The sequence below is a fragment of the Lethenteron reissneri genome, chromosome 49 (assembly GCF_015708825.2).
Source record: "Lethenteron reissneri isolate LAM-NWPU_2019-01 chromosome 49, ASM1570882v1, whole genome shotgun sequence".
Taxonomy (NCBI): Eukaryota; Metazoa; Chordata; class Hyperoartia; order Petromyzontiformes; family Petromyzontidae; genus Lethenteron; species Lethenteron reissneri.
In genome coordinates, this window is record NC_083827.1 from 5704594 (window position 1) to 5732002 (window position 27409).

General features: G+C 51.5%; 1 protein-coding gene across 1 annotated transcript in view; it reads left to right on the forward strand.

Annotated features, from left to right (window-relative positions):
- The window catches only part of LOC133354808 (protein phosphatase 1 regulatory subunit 16A-like), a 37791-nt gene extending 16773 nt beyond the window's left edge, over positions 1–21018 (forward strand). The window contains exons 4-11 of the mRNA XM_061571947.1: positions 8120–8265; positions 9158–9261; positions 9586–9710; positions 11359–11484; positions 12536–12611; positions 13546–13675; positions 16092–16275; positions 17471–21018. Coding sequence (XP_061427931.1) covers positions 8120–8265; positions 9158–9261; positions 9586–9710; positions 11359–11484; positions 12536–12611; positions 13546–13675; positions 16092–16275; positions 17471–18574 — 1995 coding nt within the window. The 3' untranslated portion in view covers positions 18575–21018. The remainder of the gene's footprint in view (positions 1–8119; positions 8266–9157; positions 9262–9585; positions 9711–11358; positions 11485–12535; positions 12612–13545; positions 13676–16091; positions 16276–17470) is intronic.
- Positions 21019–27409: the final 6391 nt, after the last annotated feature.

Here is a 27409-nt window from a genome sequence, read left to right on the forward strand (position 1 = left end):
GCCTCTGAAACAGAGCTATGAAGCTCAGTGGGTCTCGGTAAAAATAAAACATAGTAGTAGTTAGTAAGTTAAAGTTAACTTCGGGAAGGCGTTCGCAATATTTTTTGCGTGCGGTCAACCACCAACCCTCACTGCTGCTGCAGCTGCCGCCACAATTTTTTGTTTAAATAGTTTAGTGAACGTGACATACCGGACTTGTAGTCCACAGGTCACCAGGGTTCAATTTAATCTCCTTACACAGCGGTTGAAATGTTGGGGCAACTTTCTCAAATTGCCCCCCCCCCTCCTCGCCCCCCCCCCCCCCCCACCATCACCGCCCCCTATGTCCACCCCGCAATGCAATGAATGGGTTCAACACGGTTAGTTGATCGGCAGGTCGTTTGTGGTAGGGTAATGTGTGGGTGCTCCCATTTCCTCGAGCGGAACCTCTTTCTACAGCAGTGACGTGACAACGGAATCACAGAGCTGCACCTCAATCTGCTAATCTCTCACATTTAACATAGCCACCTCCGCGCCGTCATTGCGGAGGTCACCATCTGATCTCACATTAACATGCTAATTTATACCAATAACATCACTAGCCCCGCCCACTTCGTTTATGACCCTTAGGCTACACCCATTTTAAACTTATAAAACAGTCGGTCTCAGCAGCTATCTACGTGACTTTACCGAAAGACCCAAAGAATATGTATTCCTGCAGCAACGAAAGCTTTACGTCAAGATTTAGCTGGCCAGATGTGACCCTCTTGCGAATGAATCCAGAGACTCGGTAAGGCGTGTATATATGTGTGTGTGTTACATGTGTAGCGCACAGCGCTATAAAATCGGCGGCCCAACATCAATGACGGTTATCTGAACCAGTTCTGGGCCTCCCCTAGGTTGACTCGGCATCAAATGAGTACCTGGTGCTGTGTGTAAACATCGCCACTGGGAAGACAAAAACGGCCGGGCGTGGTGCTGGCCACCTACCCCCCTCGTGCGCCGTGCCGGCCTTCATAGGTGCTCGCTTACAGCACTTGCCCCAGCAGTCTGTTAAGGCTATATGGGGGATCTTTGTTACATGTGTAAAGGAGATCCAGCCCGGGTAAGCCGTGAATTTCGTCTATATTACATGGTCGGCGCAGAGCGTCACACATCAGGGAATTATCTTCTTGGTTCTTTCGGTAAAGTCACATAATAAAACATAATATTTTATTATAATAAAATAATAAAAATAAAACATTATATTTTATTATGTTTTATTTTTATTATTGTATTACTTCCCTTCTACGTGACTTTACCGAAAGAACCAAGAAGATGAATCCCTGCAGTCACGAAAGCTTTAAATCGAAACAGAATTATTTAATTAGTTTTTATTTTTCTTCTTTTATTATTTCCCTTCTACGTGACTTTACCGAAAGAACCAAGAAGATGAATCCCTACAGTCACGAAAGCTTTAAATCGAAATCAGGGAATTACTTCGTTCAGGTGCCGCCCTGAACCCGCTTCTCTCCGCCCCTTTTGTCCCCTTCCCCCTTCCTTTCCGGAACTTTTCCTGACTCCACCAAACCCCTTCGTCGTTTCTCCAAACAGTCTCGCAACCGGCTCCTCATTTCTACTGGGTTCCCCCCTTCCTTCTAGATTTGAAGCTTTCGTGACTGCAAGGATTCATATTCTTAGGTTTTTTCGGTAAAGTCACGTAGGTAAAAAATTAAAATTAAAATTAATAAAAGTAAAATAAAAAATAAAAATCACGACGTTTCGGAGGCAACACAAGCTTCCGTCTTCAGGTGGAACCATCACAGCCCGACAGCTGTATCAAGTAAATGAGGGATTACAGGAGATACCACTCCGTATATATAATTGTTGAGGGGGGGCAGGGCCAGGAACGGCACACTTTTTATTAATATGGTAAGGTGAGGCTTAAGACTAAGAATAGACTGCATAACAAATGACTGAGCCTTTCAAATTCACCCTGACGACCAATCGGATTTGGACGGTCCTCCACCTTCCAATCAGATTGCGGGCCCTATGTAGGCTCCTCCCCCTGGGGACAGCTCCTTGGCCAATGAGAGTCAAGCGCACTGTTCGAACAACTCACGAGTCATTACGTTACGTCCGCAAATTTGCGCGCGTTATAAATTGCGTTATTTTTATTATAAAGACCCGGTGGGCATTTATTTATTTCCTAGCCGGGGTCTTGGCAACCAAAATAGCAAGAAGAGACAATTTTTTTCGAATTCGGTACCAGACTCAATATTCCAATAGCCGCAATGCATGTGAGTACATACGTACGTACACTCAAGTTCAAGTTCCTGTATTAGGTACAGCCATGTGAGCCATTCGGCTCTTGAATCGGGTGCAACCGCAACAAACAAAAAACAAAAACATGAACAAGTAAACATCTTAAAGTGACTATGTGCAAACAGAAAATCCAAGAAAAGACAGCAAAATATTGCAGAAAAAGCACCTTTACACACCAACGCTGTGTGCAAAAATCCCAGTGGGATACAAGTCAAACAACAACAACCACAAGACAACTTAGATTAAGGCCATCAGTCTAACTCTGTACTACAACAAACGAACATGGCCAAACCAAAAAACTTTTCGAAAATCACCAAAATAAAGCCATGAAAGCAATGAAACAGTGATCATAGGAACTGTGACCGAATTTTCACAATAAACGACGTTAACAACATGTGCTACCAAACCCTGTAGCCCTAGCTGGCTGCATGAGTCACTCCACAACAGCAGGAGCATCAGTCGGAGTATCAACATTTTTCAAAGCACCTTTAAGATCAGCACACTAAATCAAAACACAGATCATACTTTGCAGCGATCATCCGGAGCGAAACATTGTATTTTCGGCCACTGAATTGCAGGGGCAGCTAGGGGTGTACAACTCCTCTAGAGCATGAAGCATTCTGTGAAGAGCCACAAGCGGCTCCGGAGCCACAGGTTTGCCCACCCCTGACATCGCCCTTTTGTCAATCCACTGCTGGATGAGGGCCTCCCCACGTGTTGGGTTTATGGTAGGGGTTAATTGATCGCACATCACCACGCTGATCCGTTGCAAATCGGCGAAGGCGGATGGGAGGAAAAACATCTAGGAGCATAGAAGTACAGCGCAACCCTTGGATGCTGCTGTCCGCTACGTGGCCCCGCATGCGCTATGACGACCCGTTTGTGTATGGTGGTGCTCGCCCATCCAAGCACTAGCCAGCCTCACCAACCGCTTAGCTTTTGAGATCGTCAGGCGATATCCCCAGGCGATTTGACTATAGGCGGCGGGGCGTTAATGGGTGAATACATAATTTATATTGGTATTCTGTTGAACGCGATCGGTGTTTTCACGACACACACACACACACACACACCGCGGCAAAAATTTTTGACCAGCAATACAGCATTGTTCAGCATATTTCCCTTGAATTCAAAAGTTTCCACCGTGACTTACACACACACACACACAAGGGCACGCATCCATGCACGCGCGCACACACAAAATAACTCGTAAACAAAGCATAGAAGAATGCTGTCGACTGCCATTTGATATGGGCGTAAACAATGAAGAAAAACCATGCAGAAGCATTGAATTGTGTTGTAACGCCTTTCAACACCTGCTTGAAGTGTTTAAGTAGCGATAATAACAATGGTAGCGCTCGGGCCAAACGTATTGGAAGCAGTTTGTCCACAGGCCGCGAGGAAACCATGGGGCTTGCATAGCAGCTCTGCCCAGGATGGTGCACCTAAGCAGGCAGGACCGGGACACCGTGGCGTGTCCTTTTAGCGCTGGTTTTGTCTCGTTCACATTTTTAAATGCTGCTCTTTTTACGTATTTTTGCGTTTTGTTGGATAGTTATGGTTGCCCAGCCTGCACTATTATTATTATTGGGTTTTCTTGTCATTTACAAATTCTATTTTTGTTGGCATTAGCCAAACTCGTGTGGCCCATAAAGTGGAGGTGGGCACTCCACACACCGTACACAGTTCCCAGAGGCAGACTTTGCAGCAGTGAGCATTGCTGACGATGTTGTGCCGATGAGTTCTAATGAGGACAAAACTGATCCCCAGTTTGTCATCGATGCATCACTGCTGCTGTTGCCAGTCGGCCATGGTGACCACAATGCAATTCTTCAGGAAACGCTGCTGGGTTTTTTTTACACACGTGTAAGTCTCGTTAGAAACGCAATTTTTTTTATCAAACATTTTTTTAAAAAATTCTGGTTTTCTCTCAGAATAAGTCTCGAATAATAACAAAGTTTTGTTCATATCGAATCATCATTACAAGAGTTGCAGTACCCATCCCCCCCTTACGGATGGACGGAGAGAGTGACGGAGGTTTAGGCAGAAACGATTTCGAGCTTAGTTGGGCAACCGTTAAGAAAAACACATCGATTGACCTCTCTCGGAGTAAGGGTCACCTCTTGACCGAAACTTGGCGGGCCGCGTTCCTCACCGGTGTCGCGTTGCCAAGCTATTTTAAATGCGTGAAGGCGATGACGTTACGTAAGCAGGGGGAGCGGAGCCGGCACTGCCAAAAATTTCAGCTTGGGGTTTGCATTTAACAGCCGGTTGAAGTCACGGTCGGGGGTCGAACGAGCCCCTTCGTCACACCGAGATCCTTGGCGTAACGGTCAGCACGCTGGACTTTCGATCCAGAGGTCACCGATTCGATCCGATCTCCCGGCAGTGCGACTGGAATGTTTGGGAGAGTTCACGAAATCCCCACCCCCTTGCCTTTCTCCATCTAGCGGTATAAATGGGTACATTCCATTTGGAGTCTTAACGGCAAGACGCGCGTGGTGGGGTAAAGTGTGGGTACCCCTACCCAGCGTGAAAGAGTAGACCAAATGCACTTTTAAGAGGGAAGTTTTCCATTGCTCCCTCTAGCAGAGTGCCCTTTCTGTCAGCAGTGGCGCGAGTAGGATATTTCACGGCTGCACTTCTATCTTCTTTCAACGATGAAACGAGTAGTGCCAGAGGTGACCAGGTGGGCTCGGAGATGAGAGTGCCGAACTGGCACCGCTGAAGGCGCCCTGGGTTCGACTCTGGGTTTCAATCGCTGATATCAAGCGTACGTTTTGGTGGTGGCTATGCATGCCTGTAATCCGGCGCTGTGGAGGCGGTGAGGGTTGACGGATCACTGTGGGCGTCGAGGAGGGAGCCTGCAGCCTGGGTTGCCAGGAGAAGTCGGCACCGCAAAAATGTGGACTTCACCTGTTCCATTTGTATGGGATTGAGCGTTGCCCCCTCGCACGTGCGCTTGGGTTTTCTCCGGGTGCTCCGGTTTCCTCCCACGTGTGTAAACATTCATGAATTGGCCAAAAACACCTTCATATATAGAGGACCGCAGAGCTTGCGGGGGAGGGGGAGGAAATTTTGTGTCGGCACACCGAGTGACCTCTGCCTTTCCTGCTCACCCACGGTTCATCATCGCTCCTCTGAGTCGTCCCCTCTGTTGTAGAGCGAGCGAATACCGCGCGGTGGCGTGTTAAACGAGTTGAAAGTCTGTTAACTATTATTTTCCACTTGCCTAATTCCCTAACAGCAACGCAGCGATTAACTGTAAACGACGTCCACACTGCGTCATCTTGACGAGAGCTACCGTGAGCCAAGATTATAGACAGACGGACGGAGCTAATGCGTTAACAAGTACAGCCGTCGTTGCAAAGGCCGAACGTTTATCTTGTCATGTGTAGCTTTTATGTAGCGCCTTAACCCAAGGCACTTACCCCATTGGTCAACACACTTTTTCTGGCATAAGGTATTCCAACGGTTTTAAGGTAATTTTGGGGTGCTGATTCCAAATGTGGCATCAGTTTTTGTCTATCACATCAGTTTTTTGAGATATCAAATATTGCATTTTTAATACAAACTGCAGAATAAAAATATTAAATAAATGTGGATATCTACATAAATTTATATTATAAACACACTATCCTAAAAATACAGCACCATATTTTAACACTAAAGCAGTCACTGACTCGCAACAACTTGCAATCATAAGTGACAGGGTTAATTTCGGGTAAATTCAATGAAAATGGGGTACGCCGATAGCATAAAAATGTTGATGTGATCTGAGATCAGATTTGGAATCAGCACCCTGAAATTAGTCTAAAACAGCTGCAAAAGTCCAGGCCAGAAAAAAACTTTTTTTTTGTTGACCAGTGTAATATTGTGTGTGAGATTGATAGTGGTTAAATAAAGAGTGGGGTTATTCAAAGTGGTGGTATCGTTGTTGTGGTCACGGTTAGGAGGACAGGAGGGAGTGGTTAAGAAGTGGTTGGGTAGGCCTGGTCGTAGCCGGGGGGCAGGGAGTAGCAGTAGGGGTTGGAGTAGTGGTAGGGGTTGGGATAGGGATAAGGGTAGTGGTAGGGGTAGTGATAGGGGTAGTGATACGGGTAGGGGTAGTGATAGGGGTAGTGATTGGGGTAGTTATTGGGGTAGTGATAGGGGTAGTGATTGGGGTAGTGATAGGGGTAGTGATTGGGGTAGTGATTGGGGTAGTGATAGGGGTTGGGGTATTGATAGGGGTAGTGATAGGGGTTGGGGTAGTGATAGGGGTAGTGATATGGGTAGTCATTGGGGTAGTGATTGTGGTAGTGATTGGGGTAGTGATAGGGGTTGGGGTAGTGATAGGGGTAGTGATAGGGCTAGTGATGGGGGTAGTGACATGGGTAGTGATATGGGTAGTGATAGGGGTTGGGGTAGTGATAGGGGTATTGATAATGGTAGTGATAGGGGTAGTGATATGGATAGTGATAGGGATAGTGATAAGGGTAGTGATAGGGGTAGTGATAGGGGTAGTGATTGGGGTAGTGATAGGGGTAGTGATAGGGGTAGTGATAGGGGTAGTGATAGGGGTAGTGATAGGGGTAGTGATTGGGGTAGTGATAGGGGTAGTGATAGGGGTTGGGGTATTGATAGGGGTTGGGGTAGTGATAGGGGTAGTGATATGGGTAGTCATTGGGGTAGTGATTGTGGTAGTGATTGGGGTAGTGATAGGGGTAGTGATAGGGGTTGGGGTAGTGATAGGGGTAGTGATATGAGTAGTGATTGGGGTAGTGATTGGGGTAGTGATAGGGGTAGTGATAGGGGTTGGGGTAGTGATAGGGGTAGTGATAGGGGTAGTGATATGGGTAGTGATAGGGGTTGGGGTAGTGATAGAGGTATTGATATGGGTAGTGATAGGGGTAGTGATATGGATAGTGATAGCGATAGTGATAGGGGTAGTGATAGGGGTAGTTATAGGAGTAGTGATAGGGGTAGTGATAGGGGTAGTGATAGGGGTAGTAATAGGGGTAGTGATAGGGGTAGTAATAAGGGTAGTGATTGGGGTAGTGATAGGGGTAGTGATAGGGGTAGTGATAGGGGTAGTTATAGGGGTAGTGATAGGGGTAGTGATAGGGGTAGTGATAGGGGTAGTAATAGGGGTAGTGATTGGGGTAGTGATAGGGGTAGTAATAGGGGTAGTGATAGGGGTAGTGATAGGGGTAGTTATAGGGGTAGTGATAGGGGTAGTGATAGGGGTAGTGATAGGGGTAGTAATAGGGGTAGTGATTGGGGTAGTGATAGGGGTAGTAATAGGGGTAGTGATAGGCGTAGTGATAGGGGTAGTGATAGGGGTAGTGATAGGGGTAGTGATAGGGGTAGTGATAGGGGTAGTGATAGGGGTAGTGATAGGGGTAGTGATAGGGGTAGTGATAGGGGTAGTGATAGGGGTAGTGATAGGGGTAGTGATAGGGGTAGTGATAGGGGTAGTGATAGGGGTAGTGATAGGGGTAGTGATAGGGGTAGTGATAGGGCTAGTGATAGTGCTAGTGATAGGGCTAGTGATAGGGCTAGTGATAGGGCTAGTGATAGGGGTAGTGGTAGGGGTAGTGGTATGGGTAGTGGTAGGGGTAGTGATAGGGGTAGTGATAGGGATAGTGATGGGGGTAGTGATAGGAGTAGTTATAGGGGTAGTGATAGGGGTAGTGATAGGGGTAGTGATAGGGGTTGCGGTAAGCCTGGTCGTAGCTGGGGGGGCGGGAGCAGGGAGTAGCAGTTGCAGGATGAGCTAAGGGAGACGGGATGGGGGAGTTGTTTTAAGGGAGGAATGGCTCATTGACTTTCGCTATCCCCCCCCCCATCCTAGTGCTGCATCGATGACTTCGAGGAGGTGCTCAAGCTGTTGCTGGCGTTCGGCGCCAGCGTCAACGCTGTGGACAGCGAGCTGTGGACGCCCCTGCACGCGGCCGCCACCTGTGGCCACCTGCACCTCGCCCGGCAGCTCGTCGAGCAGTGAGTGGCGGAGCGGGCGCTGAGTGATGGCAGTGGAGAGCCTACGGCCCAAGGGCCGGATGTGGTCCACAACTGCATTGATAATGGGCCACGGGCCATATAGGACCTGTGACTTCATTCCACACCTATGAATTCACTTCACACGACCCATGACTTCCCGTCACACGGCCCACAACTTACATTCCACACAGCCCGTGTTTTCATTCCACACAGCCCGTGTTTTCATTCCACATGACCCATGACTTCCTTCTACATGACCCATGACCTCATTCCACACGACCCATGACTTCACGTCACAAGGCGCACAACTTCATTCCACACAGCCCGTGTTTTCATTCCACACGACCCATGACCTCATTCCACATGACCCATGACCTCATTCCACACGACCCGTGACCTCATTCCACACGACCCGTGACTTCATTCCACACGACCCGTGACCTCATTCCACATGACCCATGACCTCATTCCACACGACCCGTGACCTCATTCCACACGACCCGTGACTTCATTCCACACGACCCGTGACCTCATTCCACATGACCCATGACCTCATTCCACATGACCCATGACCTCATTCCACACGACCCGTGTTTTCATTCCACACGACCCGTGACTTCATTCCACACGGCCTACTTTCCCGGTGGACCCGAGGTCGATTTCCGCTCACGGCCAACACCAGTGACAATTATCTGAACCGGTCCTGGGCGCTCCCCTAGGTCAACTCGGCCTCAAATGAGTACTAAGTGCCATGTGTAATAACGTTGCCGGGCGTGGTGCTGGCGACCCGCCCCCTCATGTGCCGTGCCGGCCTTCATAGGTGCTCGCTAACAGCACTTGCCCCTACAGTCTGTTCAGGCTACACGGGGGGATGTTTGTCTTTGCATGGCAGTGGCGCGGATCTGCTGGCCGTGAACGCCGACGGGAACATGCCCTACGACATCTGCGAGGATGAGGTCACCCTCGACTACATAGAGACTGCCATGGCCTCCAAAGGTACGACGGCTGTGTCCGATGCCATTCTCTATCCGCCACCAACGCCGCAAGCGGTGGCGTTTACGGTGTTGGCGGTGATTTTGCTGGTGGTGATGGAATTGCTGGTCGCGGTGTTATTGATGTTGCTAGTGGTACCTACTCAAGCACTGACTCAATTACTCATCCACTCACTTATCCACTCACCCACTCACTCACTCACCCGCATGTTTGTACTCACCCATTCACACACTCGTGTTTGTGTGTCTCATGTGTGACCTCCACATTTCTGCTCGTTGCTACTGCCGATTCTGCTGTTGCTGCTGCTGCTGTTGTTTGCTGTTGCAGGCATCACCCAGGAAACCATCAACAGCAAGCGCTGCGCCACCGAGCTGAGCATGATCCACGACATACAGGAAGTGTCACGCAGCGGAGAGAACCTGGACGGACGCGACGAGCACGGGGCCACGCTGGTGATGACATCATACTGCCCCCCCCCCCTCCCCCCACTTCATATCATTATTATTGAAATTTTGTATGCAGTTAATTCCCATTGAACGCGCGTTTTTGCTTTAACGCGTTTTTTTTCTTTCCGAAACGTTTTTTCCTTGACGCGCCACCGCGCCCGCTGTAACACGAGTCTGGTAACACGTGACGGACGACTTTTCTCAGCGGCATGGGCATTGGCAGCGTTGTCCGGTGATACTGGGAGCTGGCGCTGTAGTACTCAGTACCGGTACTGTAGTACTATACCGTAGTACTGATACATGCTTTGATACACATCGTGCCCTCCCCTTCTTCCTTGGCTCTTGTTCCAGCGGCATGATTGTGTGCATAGCGTCAACACGTAGCAACATCTCTAGAAATACTACGCAAACACATTTAAAACGGCGTACTGCAGTGTCAAATAACAACGATAAAACGACAGGCTGGATAGAATGGCACCGCCCCCCCTCCCCGCCTTTGAATTTTCAGGAACGCAACCTCCTCTGCGTTAGGCGAGGACTCGCCGTCCGCATGCATACATACACACATACATACACATTTATATACTTTTATGGGATGCTGCCGTGGTGTAACGGTCAGCACGCTTATCTTGCGATGGTAAGGTCCCTGGCTTCAATTCCATCTCCCGGCGCGGCGGTTTGAAACAATTGAGGCGAGTTTCTTAAACCCCCCCTCCCCCCGCCGCCTCTGTCCACCGAGGGGTGTGAATGGGTCGCGACACGGTTAATCGGCGGCTTGCACAATGGAAAGTTTTGGTGCTCCCACCGCTTCCAAAGGTGTCCGGACCAGCGTGGAAGTGTAAAGGTGGTCTAATAATTAAGCCCCTCCGGAGTAGGCTGTCGATCTCCCCCTTGTGGGGGGGAGAGGCGCCTCTCACCAGCGGGGATCTGAAGAAAAGAGATATTGCGGGGTTGCACCTTTACCTTGTCTATGCGGGCATGTGTGTGTGTGTGCGTGTGTGTGTGGCTGTGTGTGTGTGTGTCTGTGTATGGGGAGCGGTAGTGTAGTGGTTAGCGTGCTGCGCTACGAACCTGGCGACCCGGGTTCGATTCCTGCTCACGGCCAACATCAGTGACGATTATCTGAACCGGTCCTGGGCCTCCCCTAGGTCGACTCAGCCTAAAATGAGTACCTGGTGCGGTGTGTAAACATCGCCACTGGGGAGACAAAGGCGGCCGGGCGTGGTTCTGGCCACCCACCCCCTCGTGTGCCGTTCCGGCCTTCATAGGTGCTCGCTAACAGCACTTGCCCATACAGTCTGTTAAGGCTATACGGGGGATCTTTGTTTTTGTGTGTGTGTGCGTGTGGTTGCAGCAATATTGTAGCGGTTAGCGCGCTGCGCTATGAGCCCGCCAACCCGAGTTCAGTTCCCACTCACGGCCAACACCAGTGACGATTATCTGAACCGGTCCTGGGCCTCCCCCTAGGTCGACTCAGCCTCAAATGAGTAACTGGCGCAGTGTGTGAACATCGCAACTGGGGAGACAAAGGCGGCCGGGCGTGGTGCTGGCCACCCACCCTCTAGTGCGCCGTTCCGGCCTTCATTGGTGCTCGCTTAACAGCACTTGCCCCAACAGTCTGTTAAGGCTACGCGGGGGATCTTTGTCTTTGCAGCTGCACATAGCGGCGGCGCACGGCTACCTGCGTGCCGCGGAGCTGCTGCTGGAGCTGGGGGTGAGCGTGGAGTGCAAGGACCGCGACGGCTGGGAGCCACTGCACGCAGCCGCGTGCTGGGGTCAGGTAGGGTCACGGTGGCTAGGAGATGTCAACCAGCATCGCCTGGTCGTGCAGGAGGTCGTGGGTTCGATCCCGACCCTGACGACGCTTGTTGTCTATTTGGAGTTTGCGTCCCTCTCTCCCTCTCTCTCTCCCCGTGGTCGCGTGGATTTTTCTCCGGGTCCTCCGGTTTTTGCCTCCGCCTGGAGAATCAACGTCACGCTTTTAGAGTATTTGGCCTCGATACATTTCCACGTGATAAGCCACTTCGTTGGGCTATCATTTGTGGCCAGGTCGCTTGTGAAAAAGAGCCAGGAAGCTCAATGGGCCTTACCTGGGAAAATACAAAGTTTATTTTTATAGTTTAAGGGTGAGCCCACAAAGGCAACAGATACCCCTGTACAGCCTTAAAAGATTGTTGGAGAAAGCGAACATCTATGAAGGCCGGCACGGCACACGAGGGAGTGGGTGGCCAACACCACGTCAAACAAACCCGCCTTTGTTTCCTTGCTGCTGGTGTTAACACACCGCACGACATTATTTAAGGCCGAGTCGACCTAGGGGAGGCCCAGGACTGGTTCAGATATTCGTCATCGATGTCGGATGTCAGTTGCCAATCAAACACGGGTCGCCAACTTTGTGCAGTGAGCACTAACTACTCCACTTCTGCCCCCTATACACAGCAGATAGAAAGAGAAGGACAAACATCCCCCGTATAACCTTTAACAGGATACTGGGGCAAGTGCTGTTAGCAAGCACCTGTAAAGACCAATCTACGCACGAGGCGGTGGCGTGGCCAGCACCACGCCCGGCTGCTGTTGCATCCCCCGTACCGACCTCAAAAATTGTCCGCAAACGGTTCAAATACCACTTCGCGCACAGCTGCTGACTGAAGCGCGAGGTCGACATGACCCTCGTGGGTTTTTTCACAGTCGTGCTGTCCAGGGGATGATGTCCGACGTTTCATTCCGAGCAACTGGGAGCTTCTTCAGAAACGGAACATTCGGCGATTCGATCGACTCGTTCGTTCGCTCATTCGTTCCTTCGCAATCCCCTCCTTTCCCCGCGTCCGCAGCTGGAAATGGCCGAGGTGCTGGTGTCTCACGGAGCGAGCTTCGATGCCAAGACCTACCAAGACGAGACACCGGTTGGTGAGTTGAGTGGGCCAGGTTTCGGTTGCGGTGACGCGCGGCCCTCCCACAGCGGTATAGCCGCGTTCGCCGCTTGTTTGCAAGGCGCGCGCGGTTCGAAGCCGGGCAGGTCGCCCTGGTCAACACGTCTGCTTCACCGGTGGACGTTCAAGGTCCCGCCGACGTGAATCGTCGAGAGTAGAGGCCGTCGCGTCCTCGCCGCCTTCACAGTCCACACTTTCGTCAAATTTAATAACCATAACAAAAAGTGCACACGGCAAGATGACGCGATTGAGGTTTACAGAAACAGAATCGGAATGTTTATTTATACTGGAGGAATACGACGAGCTATAAAGCGCTCTTTCACAGATGTTCAACAGGGACGGGTAAGAAGTTACAACAACAGACGATACAAGAAAGGCAAACAATCAACGAAAAACATGCAAATAAAACTAAACCACATCCCCATCTTTACCCGGCAAAGCCCACTGAGGTTCCACATCATAGCAATATCGCCGCCCTTCTCTCTGTGAAGCCTCACGTCTCCGCGTGCCCGTGCCGCGTCTCACACTGGCGCGCACTTCCGCCAGCAGCGGTGTCAGCCAGCTATTGCAGGGCTGCACCTTTTGCCGATTCGATCTCCCGGCACGCACGTTGAAATGATGGGGGAAGTTTCTTAAAATCCGCACCCCCCACTCCCACCACCTCCGTCCACAGTTAGTTGATGGTCGCATGTGGTGGAGTAGAGTTTGGGTACTCCTACCCCTTCCAAGACGTCTGCCCAGTGTGAAAAATTAGTCCAAAATGCCCTCTATGGGGGGGGGGGGGGGGGATCATCTCGGAGTATTCCTTCCGCCAGCAGTGGCCGTGAGCGAGTAACTGCAGGGCTGCACCTTTGATCGCTCCCACGTCTCGTAACGCGATGGCGCGACGCTGCTGCTGCTGCCCACGACAGACCTGTGCGAGGACGACGACATGCGGCAGAGGCTAGTGGACCTGAAGATGAAGAGGGACGCCATCATGAGGACTCAGGGCCACGCGAGGTCCTCGCTGCAGAGGAAGACTTCCAGCGTTGGCAGCCGGGGGTACGTGACGATGAGATTTATTTTTTACGGGCGGCAGAGCAGCACATTGCTTACACTCGTGGCTCAGGGCGCGTGGGAAGGGCCCCTGGGTTAATGTGTGGGAGGTTGGACGTTCTCCCCCCCTACCCTGTTCTGCAGAATGTGTGTGTGTGTTATTCTTGCGTGTGAGTGAGTCGGTGGGAAGCGGTAGTGCAACGGTTAGCACGCTGCGCTACGAACCTGGCGACCCAAGTTCAATTCCCGCTCACAGCCAACAACATTGACGATTTTCTGAACCGGTCCTGAGCCTCCCCTTGGTCGACTCGGCCTCAAATGCATACCTGGCCCGGTGTGTAAACATTGCCTTTGGGGAGACAAAGGCGGCCGGGCGTGATACTGGCCACCTATCCCCTCGTGTGCCGTGCTGGCCTTCATAGGTGCTCATTAACAGTACTTTCCCTAACAGCCTGTTTGGGCTAGACTCGTTGGTCTTTGGTCTTGTCTGAGTGTGTAAATACAGTACAGGTAATACTCTACTTAGGATGGAGATGCGTTACGACGACCCCATCGTAAGTCGAAAATATCGTAAGTCGAAGATAGCCTAGCCTACCCAGGAGTCTTACAGAATGGTGATAATTTAGCAAAACAGAGCAAATTACAGTAGCGTACTGTATAAACTATATACTGTATGTATTTATTAATTACAATACTGTATTGCACAGTAAAATGTAAAGTAATAAAAACAAGGTACATTCTTAGCCTACCTATATGACCTGCAATTTAATAGAAAGTTTTTTTCAGGAAACAATCCTATCTGCTATAAAAACAACTTTTAACATGCATTGAACATATCGTATCGTGGTAACCTTAAAATGAAATCGCTAAAGTTACGTATCATACATGCATTCAACGTATCGTAACGTACCATAATGCACTGGACTCACCAAGATTCTGTCCGTCGTCTGCACACTTGAACAATGTTAGGTGGTTCATGGCAATTTTGTCGTGTCGCTATCGCCATCGTAAGATCTAAATATCGTACGTCGGACCCCATCGTAACTCGGGGACTACCTGTATATGTGAGTGGGGAGCGGTAGTGTGGCGGTTTGCACTGCGCTACGAACCCGGCGACCCGAGTTCGATTCCCAGCCACAACCAAGAACAGTGGCGATTATCTGAACCGGTCCTGGGCCTCTCCTAGGTCGACTCAGCCTCGTGTGTAAACGGAATAAGAATCAACATCAGACATTGGAGAGACAATGTGGCCGGGGGCGTGGTGCTGGCCACCCACCTGAAACGTGTGCCGTGATGGCCTTCACAGGTGCTGCTTGCTAACGACACTTGCCCCAACAGCCTGTCAAGAGTCACGGGTGATCTCTGCCCATAATGAACGGTTGTTGTTTATGGGTTAGATCGCGTAAATATAAATGTGTCATTAACCCACCACCACCACCGGACACAGTCCATTAGTAACGTTTTGTCACATGAACAAGACGTGCCATTTGTTAGTTACTACTTAAGCACACCGGCGTGTTGGAGAGTAAACCCGCAACGTTTACAATCTGGGTAACTGTGGCGCTTCGCCGGTGACGACAACAACCACCTTCAATCGGGGATTTTTGCTAGAAGTGGGTTAACGATGCATTTACACTCACGCGTTCTACATACCTGTCAGCCCGCACGGTTTACCCGTATTCTTGTGCAGGGAAATTGAGTTTTCAGGTCCATACGGCATACGGCCGTTTCAATACGTGCAGAAAAAATGTGTCTATTTGTTTGTGTTTTTCCATTGTGATGAACTTTGGGATTTATAAGGGCACGGGGTGACCAATAAGATATGAATTTGTCTGTCATAAGGTAGGCACTGATAAGGGGTTGACAGATATGGAGACCCACAGAGATCTCACAGAGACCCCACAGAGACCCCACAGAGACCCCACAGAGACCCCACAGAGACCCCACAGAGACCCCACAGAGACCCCACAGAGACCCCACAGAGACCCCACAGACCCCACAGAGACCCCACAGAGACCCCACAGAGACCCCACAGAGACCCCACAGAGACCCCATAGAGACCCACAGACCCGCAGAGATGCTTAGCTGTCAACCCACATGGCTTACCCCATATTCTTGTACGGGGGAAATTGAGTTTTCAGGTCCGTGCGGCATACAGCTGTTTCAATACGGGCAGCAACAAACATCGCTATTTGTGTTTCTCCCTTGTGACTTTGTCGGATGAACGTTGAGATGTATGAGGGGCACGGAGTGACCAACACGGTCTGAATTGGTCTGTAATGAGGTAGGCACCGATAAGGGGTTGACAGCTATGGCTCTAACCCGTGAAAACCTCCATTGTGAATGACGTGGGTCCTACGTGCGAAAGGGGGGGGGGCGATCTACGTCGGGGTGATCTCCGCCTGTTGTGCGTGCGACGCAGCAAGGTGAGCCGCCGCGTGAGCGTCAACGAACGCAGCGACCTCTACCGGCGCGAGCACCGCGAGGAGGCCACCCTGTGGATGAAGTTGGACAGCGCCGGGGTCGGTGCGCGGGCGGCGGCGGCGGCCGACGACGACGACGACGCAGACGGCGCCGGGCCGCAGGCCGGACAGAGAGCGCGGCAGGTGAGGGTGTGGGTGGGTGGCGGCGGTGGTGGCGGCGACGCTGGGGAGGAGCAGTCGCGCTTGTCGCGCTGCGCTACGAACCCGGCGACCCGAGTTCGATTCCCCGCTCACGGCACAACGCCGGTGACGATTATCTGAACCGGTGCTGGGCCTCCCCTAGGTCGACTCGGCCTCAAATGAGTAGCTGGTGCGGTGTGTCAACGTCGCCACTGGGGAGACGAGGGGTGGTGCTGAAAACCCAACCCCTCATGTGCCGTGTCAGCCTTCATAGGCGCTCGCTTAACAGCACTTGGCCCCAACAGACTGTTAAGGCTATGTGGCGACTCTTTGTCTTTGGTGGCGGTGATGAGAGTTGGCACAGTAGGAGGCACAGCTGGTGCATCTGCCAGTCATCTCAGTTATGCAACTCCCGGCGCCTGGGTCTGTCCCGTGACCTCCTGTCAGCGAGCCTTCGACACTTCACGTTGCCTCAGAGTGCATCTGGCCTGGCACAGGCGCCGTGGTGCCGTCACCATCACTTCGTGGTGAATGACGGCTTTTATTGATGAGAGGTTGTGATGAGCATGGTGATGTTGATGGTGGTGGTAACGATGTTGATAGAGTTGGTGATGGCGGGTGGTGGCAACAACGTTGACTATAATGATGACCGGTGATTATACTTGTAATGACCATTATGGTAAAGATGATGATAATAATGTTGATGATGACGGTGGTGGTGACAATGTGGATGACGACGATGACGGTGACGATGATGACGACAATCGTGGCAATAGCGGCAGCGGTGACAACCGTGCCGGCGTTAACCAATATTGTCGGTCAACACGGCGGTCAAAGTCACGACGAGGACAACGTTGACCGATGGAGGGTCATGGGTGCCACCCCGACCCTGACGCCTGCTGTATATTTGGAGTTTGCGTGTCTCTCTCTCTCTCTCCGCGTGACCGTGTGGATTTTTCTCCGGGTCCCCTGGTTTTCCCCTCCACATTTAGAATCAACATCACGCGTTTAGAGTATTTGGCTGCTGTATATTTCCCCGTGATGATGATGAGCCACTTCGTTGAGCCATCATTTGTGGCCAAGTCGCTTCTGAAAAAAGAGCCACATAGCTCAGTGGGCCTCACCTGGTAAAATACAAAATTTGTTTAAGTAGTTACTTCGATGACGACGTTGACTGATTCACTTGTATGCCGCGCAGAACGGGGGACTCGCCGAGGCCCCTAGCCGCAACGCCGCTCCGCACAAATCCGGCAGAGCCCCCAAACCGCCGCACCAAGCAGCTTCCGTGTGCTCCCCGCGGGCCTCCGGGCAGCCGCACGCCACCGCCTCCACGTCGTCGGCTGCGGCGGTGACGGTGGCGGTGACGGCGGCGGTGGCGGCGGCGGCCGCGGTGGCAACCGGCGCCGCCCGCGTCCCGGCGTTCCTGGACGACGCCGTCGCGGTCGCCGCCGCCGCCGAACCCGCGGCGCTCCACCGCACGCCGTCGTACGTCGACACGCTGCGCAGGCGCGCCGGCAACTCTGGGCTGGCCCATCACTCCACGTCGTCGCTGCACCACCACCACCACCATCACCACCACCATCAGCACCAGCAACAGCAGCACGAACAGGAATCGTCCGCCTCCGACGGTCACCTGACCAACCTCTCGTCGCCCGACGAAGTGAAACTTTCGTCGGGCTCTCCGACGCCGCCCGCTAGCCTCTCCCCTCCTCCCCCGGCTGGCGGCGGCGGCAGCGTCGGCGATGCAACCGGGGTGGAGGCGGAGCCGGCCATGAGCCGGGCTCGCTCTCGGCAGACGCTCGCCGAGCTCAAGCGGCAGCGTGCGGCGGCGATGCTGCGCGGGAGGGCGCTCTCCCTCGAGGGGCTCGCCCTCTCGCTGCTGCCGTCCGCTGCCGGCAGAACGTTGGCCGTCAACGGGGGACTGCCCGTCGTTCCGGAGGAGGCGTCGGCCGCAGGAGGGCGAGGAGGAGGAGGAGTGGCGCCGCGTCCCGCCGCAGTCGTACACTTCGTTGACGGCGACGCCGCCGCAGTACGACCCGCCTCTCATCAAGTTCCGCTCGATGAACTCGCTGGACATCGTCGGAGAGGCGAGGAACACGCGGTGCTGCGTCGTGATGTGATGACGGATGTGGCGATGACGACTGCGACCGATAACACCCGGATTTGTCCCGTGGCCCCTTGCCAGCAGAGAGCAAGCCTTCCGCGCTCGCACGCGTTGGCCTCAAAGTGCACACTCGCAAGGCGCTTGCATCGTGGTGACATCTCCGCCACCTGGTGGCGAATAGGGGATAATTGGCAGTAGCAGCCACGGTATTGAAGTCGCATGTATGTATGTATGTTGTTTGTTTCCTGGCCGACTGGTGTTTTTCGGGCCGTTTGGGCCTCGGTTCGGCAACCGTAATATAATATAAAAAAAAACGTCCAAAAAGTCTTAAGCATGCTGTGAAAACCCTAACTGGAGGAACACAAAAGTCACAAACCTGAAGGAGCCAAGAGGTTTTGAAATGGAAGTCCTGTTGGCTTTGTAATTTGAACGACCGCTTTGCAAACGGTTGCGTTTTATACTGTAATTCAAAGTGGTACCTTGTGAGCTCGACATTGCAATATCGTTATTTTCTAACGGTTTGATTTTGCTTTTTATTTATGATCGTTAACTCGGACGGAGCCTGCAAATGTGCGATATTTCTTAATTTTCATCGTCTCCAAATGCGGTTGCAATCGAACACTTTCGTAATCCTTGTTCGTGTTGTCGTGCTATCAACGATGGAACCTTTCCCACCGCAGACAAACTATTTAGCGGGATGTTTTGTCCTCACGTAAGAAACTGTTGCGGTCCTTTCCCGTACAAAATAGTAGAACCAGAAAACCCCGAACTTAGACGTCACATTTATTTTCGACAGCCCAGCGCGCGCACCCTCGAGCGATTACTTCCTCTCGAAGTAATCTCGCGACTCGATCAAATCGCCGGCGACTGCTTTTTCCGCACCCGGGGTGAGCAGCCGCGCGGCGAGCGAACTGAAACGGAGCGTTCAGGATCGCAGCTTGCAGCGCGTAACGAAACCCGTCGGTCCCATCTCCACTGAGGGCAAAGCCGGTTTGCGCAGGTTGCTTGCAACTCGTTGCAAGAGACGTCCATGTACAAACGATTTGGGTTGTGCGCATCCAGGTTGCGCAACGGATCGCTTGGGTGCGGAGGTGTACGACGTGGCGTTGGTTTTCGCGGTTGTGTGTTTTTGGGTTGTACCGCGTGTTAAGGGGCGCCACGGTGGCTAGGAGATGTTAACTACCTCGCCTGGTATACAGGACGTCGTGGGTTTGATCCCGACCCTGACGCCTGGGTATATTTGGAGTTTGCGTGTCTCTCTCCCCGTGGTCGCGTGGATTTCTCTCCTGGTCCTCCGTTTTTTTCCCCTCCACATTTAGGATCAACGTCACGCGTTTAAGAGTATTTGGCCAATTTCCTTTGTGGCCAGGTCGCTTCTGAAAAAGAGCCACATAGCTCAGTGGGGCCCTCCCGGAGAAAAACAATCCACCCGGTATTAACCAGGGCGGCGGCCGCTGGGTTCGAAACCGCGAGACCTCTGTGACCTTTGCGACCTCTGCGACAAGCGGGCGAACTCGCTCTCGCTAGCTGCCGCCGGGCCCCGTCGTTGCTGCCCGCCACCCCCTCCCAACGTGAACCGCTCCACGCGCTCGAAGCTCCTTCAAGAGAGGGTGAACGCCTCGTATCCCGATCGAGCTGCCAGCGTGCGGAGCGTGCGGAGCGAAACGTCGGACAACGCGCGGTACAACCCCTCCGAGCTGCGATGGAGGGTCAGTTCGCTTCTACTGTGAAGTTGCGAACGCGCATCGTGGCAAGATATCCATAAAACAGTTTTAACACGTAGTAGTACGGCTTTCGCGACCAATATTATATCCATAGAAAAGTTTTTTTTGGGTTAGACCGCCACCACCTGTGAAAAAGCACATTCCTGCGGAGGGAGCTGGTAGGAACGTTGGGTTGCTCGTTCAATGGCCAGGGTCAACGGCGGCGTGGTGTATTCCGCAAATATGCCTGATTGTGAGGGCGAGCACAATCCGGCGTGAGTTGGTTAAACGTTGAGTTTTATAAGGGCACCACGGGGTGACCAGCCCCTCCCCACCCAGCCCCTCCCCACCCTCCCCTCCTCACCCAGCCCCACCCTCCTTACCCAGCCCCTCCCAACCCTCCCCTCTCCACCCAGCCCCACCCCTCCCATTTTTGGATGCACGACGGACGGACACAATAATCCCCTGTGGGCTGGTGGAACCAGGAGGTTCCTACCAGTAAAAGGTGCCAATTAGTTACTGCTTCAGCACTAACCTGTCTGTTGGGGACTAAACCCACAACATTTACTATTCGAGTTTGACATTTCGCTGGTGATTACAACCAACCTCATCGGCGAAACGGGGGACTTCTTCGTAGTTCTCACTAATCGGTTTAACGACGCATTTATATTTACCCGATCTAACCCAAAACAACTTTTATTATGGATATCCAGAAACACCGAGTGACCAATAAGCAAATATCCCTGAAATCTGACACGGCGAATGTAGCATTTAGCAACTCCAAAGAGTTGGAACAGAGTTCGCTAAACCTTTTAGATGGTTCTCGAAGGTCGATTGTCTCTCGCTCTCTGCGCCGCGCCGTCAAAGATAATCATCTCAACGTGAAGCGTTTACCCACGAAGGCCTCGCTGATTCTCCGTCCTCTCGTTATTGGGTGATGGGGGGGGGGTTAGAGGGGGGAGATTTCCCGCTTGGGATTTTTTATATTCCAATATCAGCTATGACGATGGTAATAACGCGAGCGCATAAGCACCTGGAGGACTGAGGACACTCGTGCTTACTAAAGATCACTAAAGCTACGCCGTGCTGCCCGAGGCCTTAACCTACTTGCTGTACAGCCCTTGTGTAACCACGCCACTTCGTGGTCCTACACACGTGGTTCTCGCATACCATCGTCATCTCCCGATTTTGCGACAAATCGGCAAGTTCTGAAAGCTCATACCTTCGTGAGTCACCAACCCCGCCACCTACCTTGACAACCATATGCACACGTACAGCCCACTGGATGAGCTCCCCTGCAGTCCTCGGCGAGACGGGATGTGCCGACGTTGTGCCGTGGTGGGCTTTTTTTTTGTTCCCCCGAAGCCGGGCACGCAAACGTCCGATCGATGCCCTTGGTTGACGCATGGGAAGCGTAGCCTATCGCTACGCTTCACAGACGGCTTAAAGTCTAATTCTAGATCTGAAGCTTTCGTGACTGCAAGGATTCATACTCTTAGGTTTTTTCGATAAAGTCACGTAGGTAAAAAAATGATAAAAATAAAATAAGTGAGTTATTTGATTTATTGTTATTTATTATTATTTTTTACCTACGTGACTTTACCGAAAAAACCTAAGAGGCTTAAAGTCCACCAGTAGGGAGCAACGGTGGCTGTGTGTAATCCCAATTGAGTGTGCATTTACGGGTAGTTAAACCTAACAAAAAAATGGCATATTTGGACTGTAGAGACAGTGGCGCGCAACAGTGGCCCCCGCTCCGTGAACCAGCGAGCGCGCGCGGGTACGGTCGATACGCGCCAACCGCCGCGGTATTAACCAGGGCGGGCGCTCGCTTCAAACCGCGGAAAACCTTTGCCGCCAGGCCGCGTCACCGCAAGCCGGGTCTCTGACCGTCGCACCTGTAACCTGGCGGCTCGATTTTGCGAGTTAATTTTTATTTGTTTCTTCTTCTAACGTCTGAAGTCGTTTTCAGCGAAACGTCGTCGGGGCGGCGGCGAGAGTTTCGTCCAGTCGTTTGCGAAACACCCCGCCGTGGTTATTCCGTCCGCTAGTTTTATTTCGACAGATTTACCCCCTGATGTAAGGGAGGGAGGGGCGGGGAGGGTGGGTTAACTCCGCCACCACTTAACTTATACACTGGATTTTGTTGTTGTTGTTGTATTTATTGTCGCACGCTTTCATTCTCGGGCGGAACTTTTCCGTCGAGTGCAATTTTGTAAAAGCGACGGCGGTGAGGGCGGAATGATAAAAGTGATCACCACGAGAGCTCCAACGGGGCGCGCGCTCCGGCTGCTGTGAATTCACGGTCGAGCAAAAAAAAAAGTCACTCTCTCTCCGCATTCTCCAGATTTTGAGACGCTCCAGAAAGTAGGACGCACCCCACCCAAATCCGGTCACACGCAACAACGGCGACGACATTACAGATAAGTGGCGGTGTGACGTCACCGCGCCACTTGTGCCAGGCCTAGGTGCACTTCGAGGCCGTCGCGTGGAGCGTCGAAGGCTACGCGCCACTGGCAGGAGTTTCACGGGACAGACTCCGGTGTTATGGGATGACTGACTTGAGATGACTGGCAGATGCACCGCACGTGCTCCCCACTGTGCCAACAATGAATGGGCGAAGACAAAAGATGCCCCTCCGTGTAGCCTTTAACAGGCTGTCGGGGCAAGTGCTGTCAGCGAACACCTATGAAGGCTGGAACAGTACACGAGGGGGTGGGTGGCCAGCACCACGGTTCCTCGCACTAACACATTAACACGCGCACACACATAGCTACCGAATTATAGATGCACCTCAAACTTTTGCTTCAAAATACTGGAGAATACGGTAATGTGTTTTGCCTTCCGTAGCATTTCTGTGAATTCTCAATATTTTTTTGGGGTGGGGGTGTTTTGTCCCCCGCCCGTCTCATCTCGAATGTTGCTATCGGCGTTGTGTTCGTGGGGTGAGTGTTTATTGAAACCCCATTCGGAGCCCTCGCGAGTGAGCAGTGCACCACCTTGAGTAAGCGAATTGCCTGCTTGGTCGTGATTGTAATTGTTGTTGTTCCTGACAGGGCGCCATTTACGGCATGGCAACTTGAGAGGGAGCGCGTTGAGACGCGGCTAAGCGACTCTCATCTCACCGCATCTCATCTCACCGCATCTCATCTCACCGCATCTCATCTCACCGCATCTCATCTCACCGCATCTCATCTCACCGCATCCGAGAGGGATACTCCCCTCCCCCCACCTCCCTCCCGGTGGCAGCTTTCCCTGTGCAGCGCAAGGCGACTCGGCACACTGCCAGTAGGAAGCGCAGGGGGCACGAGGGTTACGCAGAGCAATCATCGCGTCCACCGCCCCCCTACTGGCATAGGCTGGCAGTAGGGGGGGTGGTGGGCACGGTGATTGCTGTGCGTTTCTCAGTCGAGTCGATTGCAGGCGGTTTTGTGAAAATACGGCAAGTGTGAACCACGCCGCCGCCGGCAAACGATGGCCGGTCCGTCGTGGACTTGCACCGTGTTTTTTGGGCCGGTTGACGCTCGCCGCCGCAGTAACGTTACCGGCGTCCCCTCCTCCATCCCGCGGTGGGGCTTTCGAAGGGCGTCGCGCGGGACATGACCATTATGAACGGATTGTCGGGCGAATGCAACGTGACGCTAAATCCCAATTTCGGTCGGCGTGACTGCGTTCGCCGGTGCAGTGTTCGTGCCTTAAGCTTGAAATGGTAACCCGTTAGGAAGGTAGATATTTTTGGAAAGTTTTGTCTGCAGAATTTTTCACGAAACTTGCGACGGTGTCGAACGCTTTTCGCCTCTCAACTCGCCAGACAATCGCAGTCGCTGTTCGTCGTTTTTTTTGGGTAATAATTTTTTCCCCGTGATTATCACCACCGCGTTCGACGCCGCGGTCGTGCTGCCGTCCGACGTTATTCCCCCCTCCCCCCCCCTCAAGTCGTGCCGCTCTGCGTCTTGATCGATGTTTCGCTTGCCTAAAGAAGCTGTGGGCGCGCGAAACGTCGGACATCGTGCCGAACGACGACGACAACGACGATGACAACACGTGGCACTGCCCGAGGGCACAAATGAGAGCCAACAGTGACGAGAGTGATCACTGTGTTACCCAGCAAACCCTCGAATTGAGTCTCGAGACGCATTTTCAAGAGGGTCCTGCTGCAGGGTGTTTTTAGCCACCTTGATGGCATTCGTATTAATCGTGCGAGGAAACTGAAGGTAACACACTCGGCCTCCTCACAGAGAGGTCTGCATCCAGCTTGCTGTGCAGCCTAATGCTGTCACATCTTAGCCATGAGCGTATATCGTTCTCGCACACACGCAATGGCCTTCTGACCGAATCGGATCGCCGAAACCAAGCAGGCTGGCGCCTGGATGGCGCACGGATGGGCGACCACCGTGCACTGATAGCAGGGCAGCCAAATCCATTGTTGTACTGTACCACACTCTATGTTCCCGCATCTACCAACCGCGTACTTTCACCGACCGGTGCGGTGAAGTATGGTCCAATAACCCCCTCTACCAGAAGCCGCACGGCGTAGGAAGGAGGCCTTCATCCAGCAGTGGATTTATAGAGGCTGTACAGTGCTCGTGTACTCAGTGGCTTGTCAGCGTGTTGCCACCATTCGTTTGTTTCAAGTGAATAAATTGCGCAAATTTTTTCCATCGTTTTCGTCTTAAACATTCCCTATCTTTTTTTGAAAGAAAAAATAAAAAAAATGTTTTGGCTCTTGCCAAATTATATTTTTATTTGTGGGGGGGGGAGGTGGAATTTCCCGCCCCCCAATTCCACAAAGAGGAAAGCGGTCCGTTGACGCGAATGTTAAATCGTAGCTTTTTAATGTTCAGTAGGAAATGTATATACACAAAAAATAAACAAATATCGCCGGTATATTTTGGGAAAAGATGATTTCACTAACTTGAGAGAGGGGGCAAAAAAAACACACAAATCGTGTAAACGAGTTGACATTGTAGGTGCTTAGTCACTGTGACTGACATAGAGTTTATTCTAAACTGTTTAGAAAAAAATACCACACGTGTCGCGTGAGCTGTCAACATTGCATCGTGCCTAGGATTGTTTAAATGCATCCCCGGGGGCGGAAGGGGGGTTAGTTTCTCGCACTGAATGTGCGTTTTGATTGTTTGACTACTGCTGCTGCTGCTGCGTTGGCAGTGGTGGACAAGCACGGGTAAACAACAACAACAACAGCAGCAACTCAGCACGTTCGTCAATAAAACTGTGTCCTTTTAACAAAAATGTAAAAATGTTTATAATCGATGACGTTTCGGACCTTTTGATCAATAAAATATTTTGTGCTCAGAAGTGTCTGTCACTGCCCCGAAACGTTGCCTGTTTTTTTTTCTTTTAAAGCCACACACACGAGTGTTACTTTTGAACATGTAGGCTTTCGCGACCAATATCATCCATAATTTTGTGGGGTTAGATCGCGTAAATATATAAATGTGTCGTTAAACCAAACACTACAGGCTCAGTCCTTTATTAGGTAGACTAGCCGTAGTCTCAAGCCGCACCTTACCATAATAATAATAATAAAAAGGGGGCCTGTCCTGCCCCCCCCCCTCAACCAGTATATATACGGGGTAGTATCTCTTGGAATCTCTCATTTACTTGATACAGCTATCGTGCTGTGACGGTTCCACCTGAAGACGGAAGCTTGTGTTGCCTCCGAAACGTCGTGATTTTTATTTTATTTTTATTTTACTTTTATTAATTTTAATTTTTTACCTACGTGACTTTACCGAAAAAAAAACCTAAGAATACCAACACTACCCGACAGCCAATTGGTAAGGTTTGTCACGTAAACACGACTGGCATGTTCTGTGACGGGTTTAACGCCACATGCGATCTAACCCCAAAATAAGTATAACCCGTAAAAACAAAGTTTTTCACTCTAAATCCTTTATATGCATGGCGGCTAGAGTCCTCTCGTCCTCTGGCTTGAGATGGCTGCCACCTATGGGTCAGATGATTGTCTGCCAGCATTAAGCAATTGGTAATTAAATGTTTAATGTGTTTTCCCTAAACAGTGTAAAACGTTAGAAAAATTTTTTCACGAACATCAATTGTCTCGCACAACGAGTCTGTGTGCAAAATGTCAGCTCGATTGGATCACGGGAAGTGGGTTAAAAAACGACCGAAAGATTTGCACGGTCGTAAGCGCGCAAGCAAGCAAGCGAACTTAATATAAAGGATTTAAAAACTGTATTATGGAAGTGTTATTATTCACGAATGTGTTGTAGGTGACACGTGACTTCGTATGAGTCACAGCCCTCGCGAGAAGGTTGATATACTGGATGTGGTGCGCTGCATGTGGACAATATTTACTGAGTCGCTAAACCGGACGGAGACCCGGCTGAAGTTAAGCCCCTTGGGGATGCAAGTTTAAAATCAATTGTTTGGTTGTCGTAAATATTTTTTTGTTTATTACAATTGGTGGAACTTTGAACATTAAATCTTTGATTGGTTATTTTTTGCAACACTGAGTAAATATATGTAACTCTTAATTTGTATTTCTATTAAACTACTGACAATTTAAAACTATAATAATCTGGCCGCTGTCACGAATTCAATTTACAGTCCGAAATTCGGCGACAACCTAAAACATTTTTATTGGGTGGTGTAAAAAAAGCTGTGAAATTTTTGACAATACCGCCGTTGATTGCGAAAAGTCTACGATTGTAGCCTCATGCACTTGATTTAATTAATCTTTCACGCATTCGAGCATTAAACTGTTCACACCAGCGTACACACGTGTACTTGTCATGTTACACACATGGCAATTCAGTTTAATTTTCGTCGACGTCTGAACTCTATCGCTGCCACCCATGGTCAGTGACTGTTCCCAAAAACGCACTCATTGTTCACTCCCTCCGTGTTGGGGACTCTAACAGACACTGCCTGCTCCACCTTCACCACACTGCACGTCACAACAACAACAACACTTGGTGACTCACCCCTCCTCACCAACCCACCCACCACTCACCAACCCACCCACCCCACCCCTCCTCACCAACCCCACCCCTCCTCACCAACCCACCCACCCCACCCCTCCTCACCAACCCACCCACCCCTTCTCACCAACCCACCCCACCCACCCCTCCTCACCAACCCACCCGCCCCACCCCTCCTCACCAACCCACCCACCCCACCCCTCCTCACCAACCCACCCACCCCTTCTCACCAACCCACCCACCCCACCCCTCCTCACCAACCCACCCACCCCACCCCTCCTCACCAACCCACCCACCTCACCACCCCACCCGCCCCACCCCTCCTCACCACCCCACCCACCCCACCCCTCCTCACCAACCCA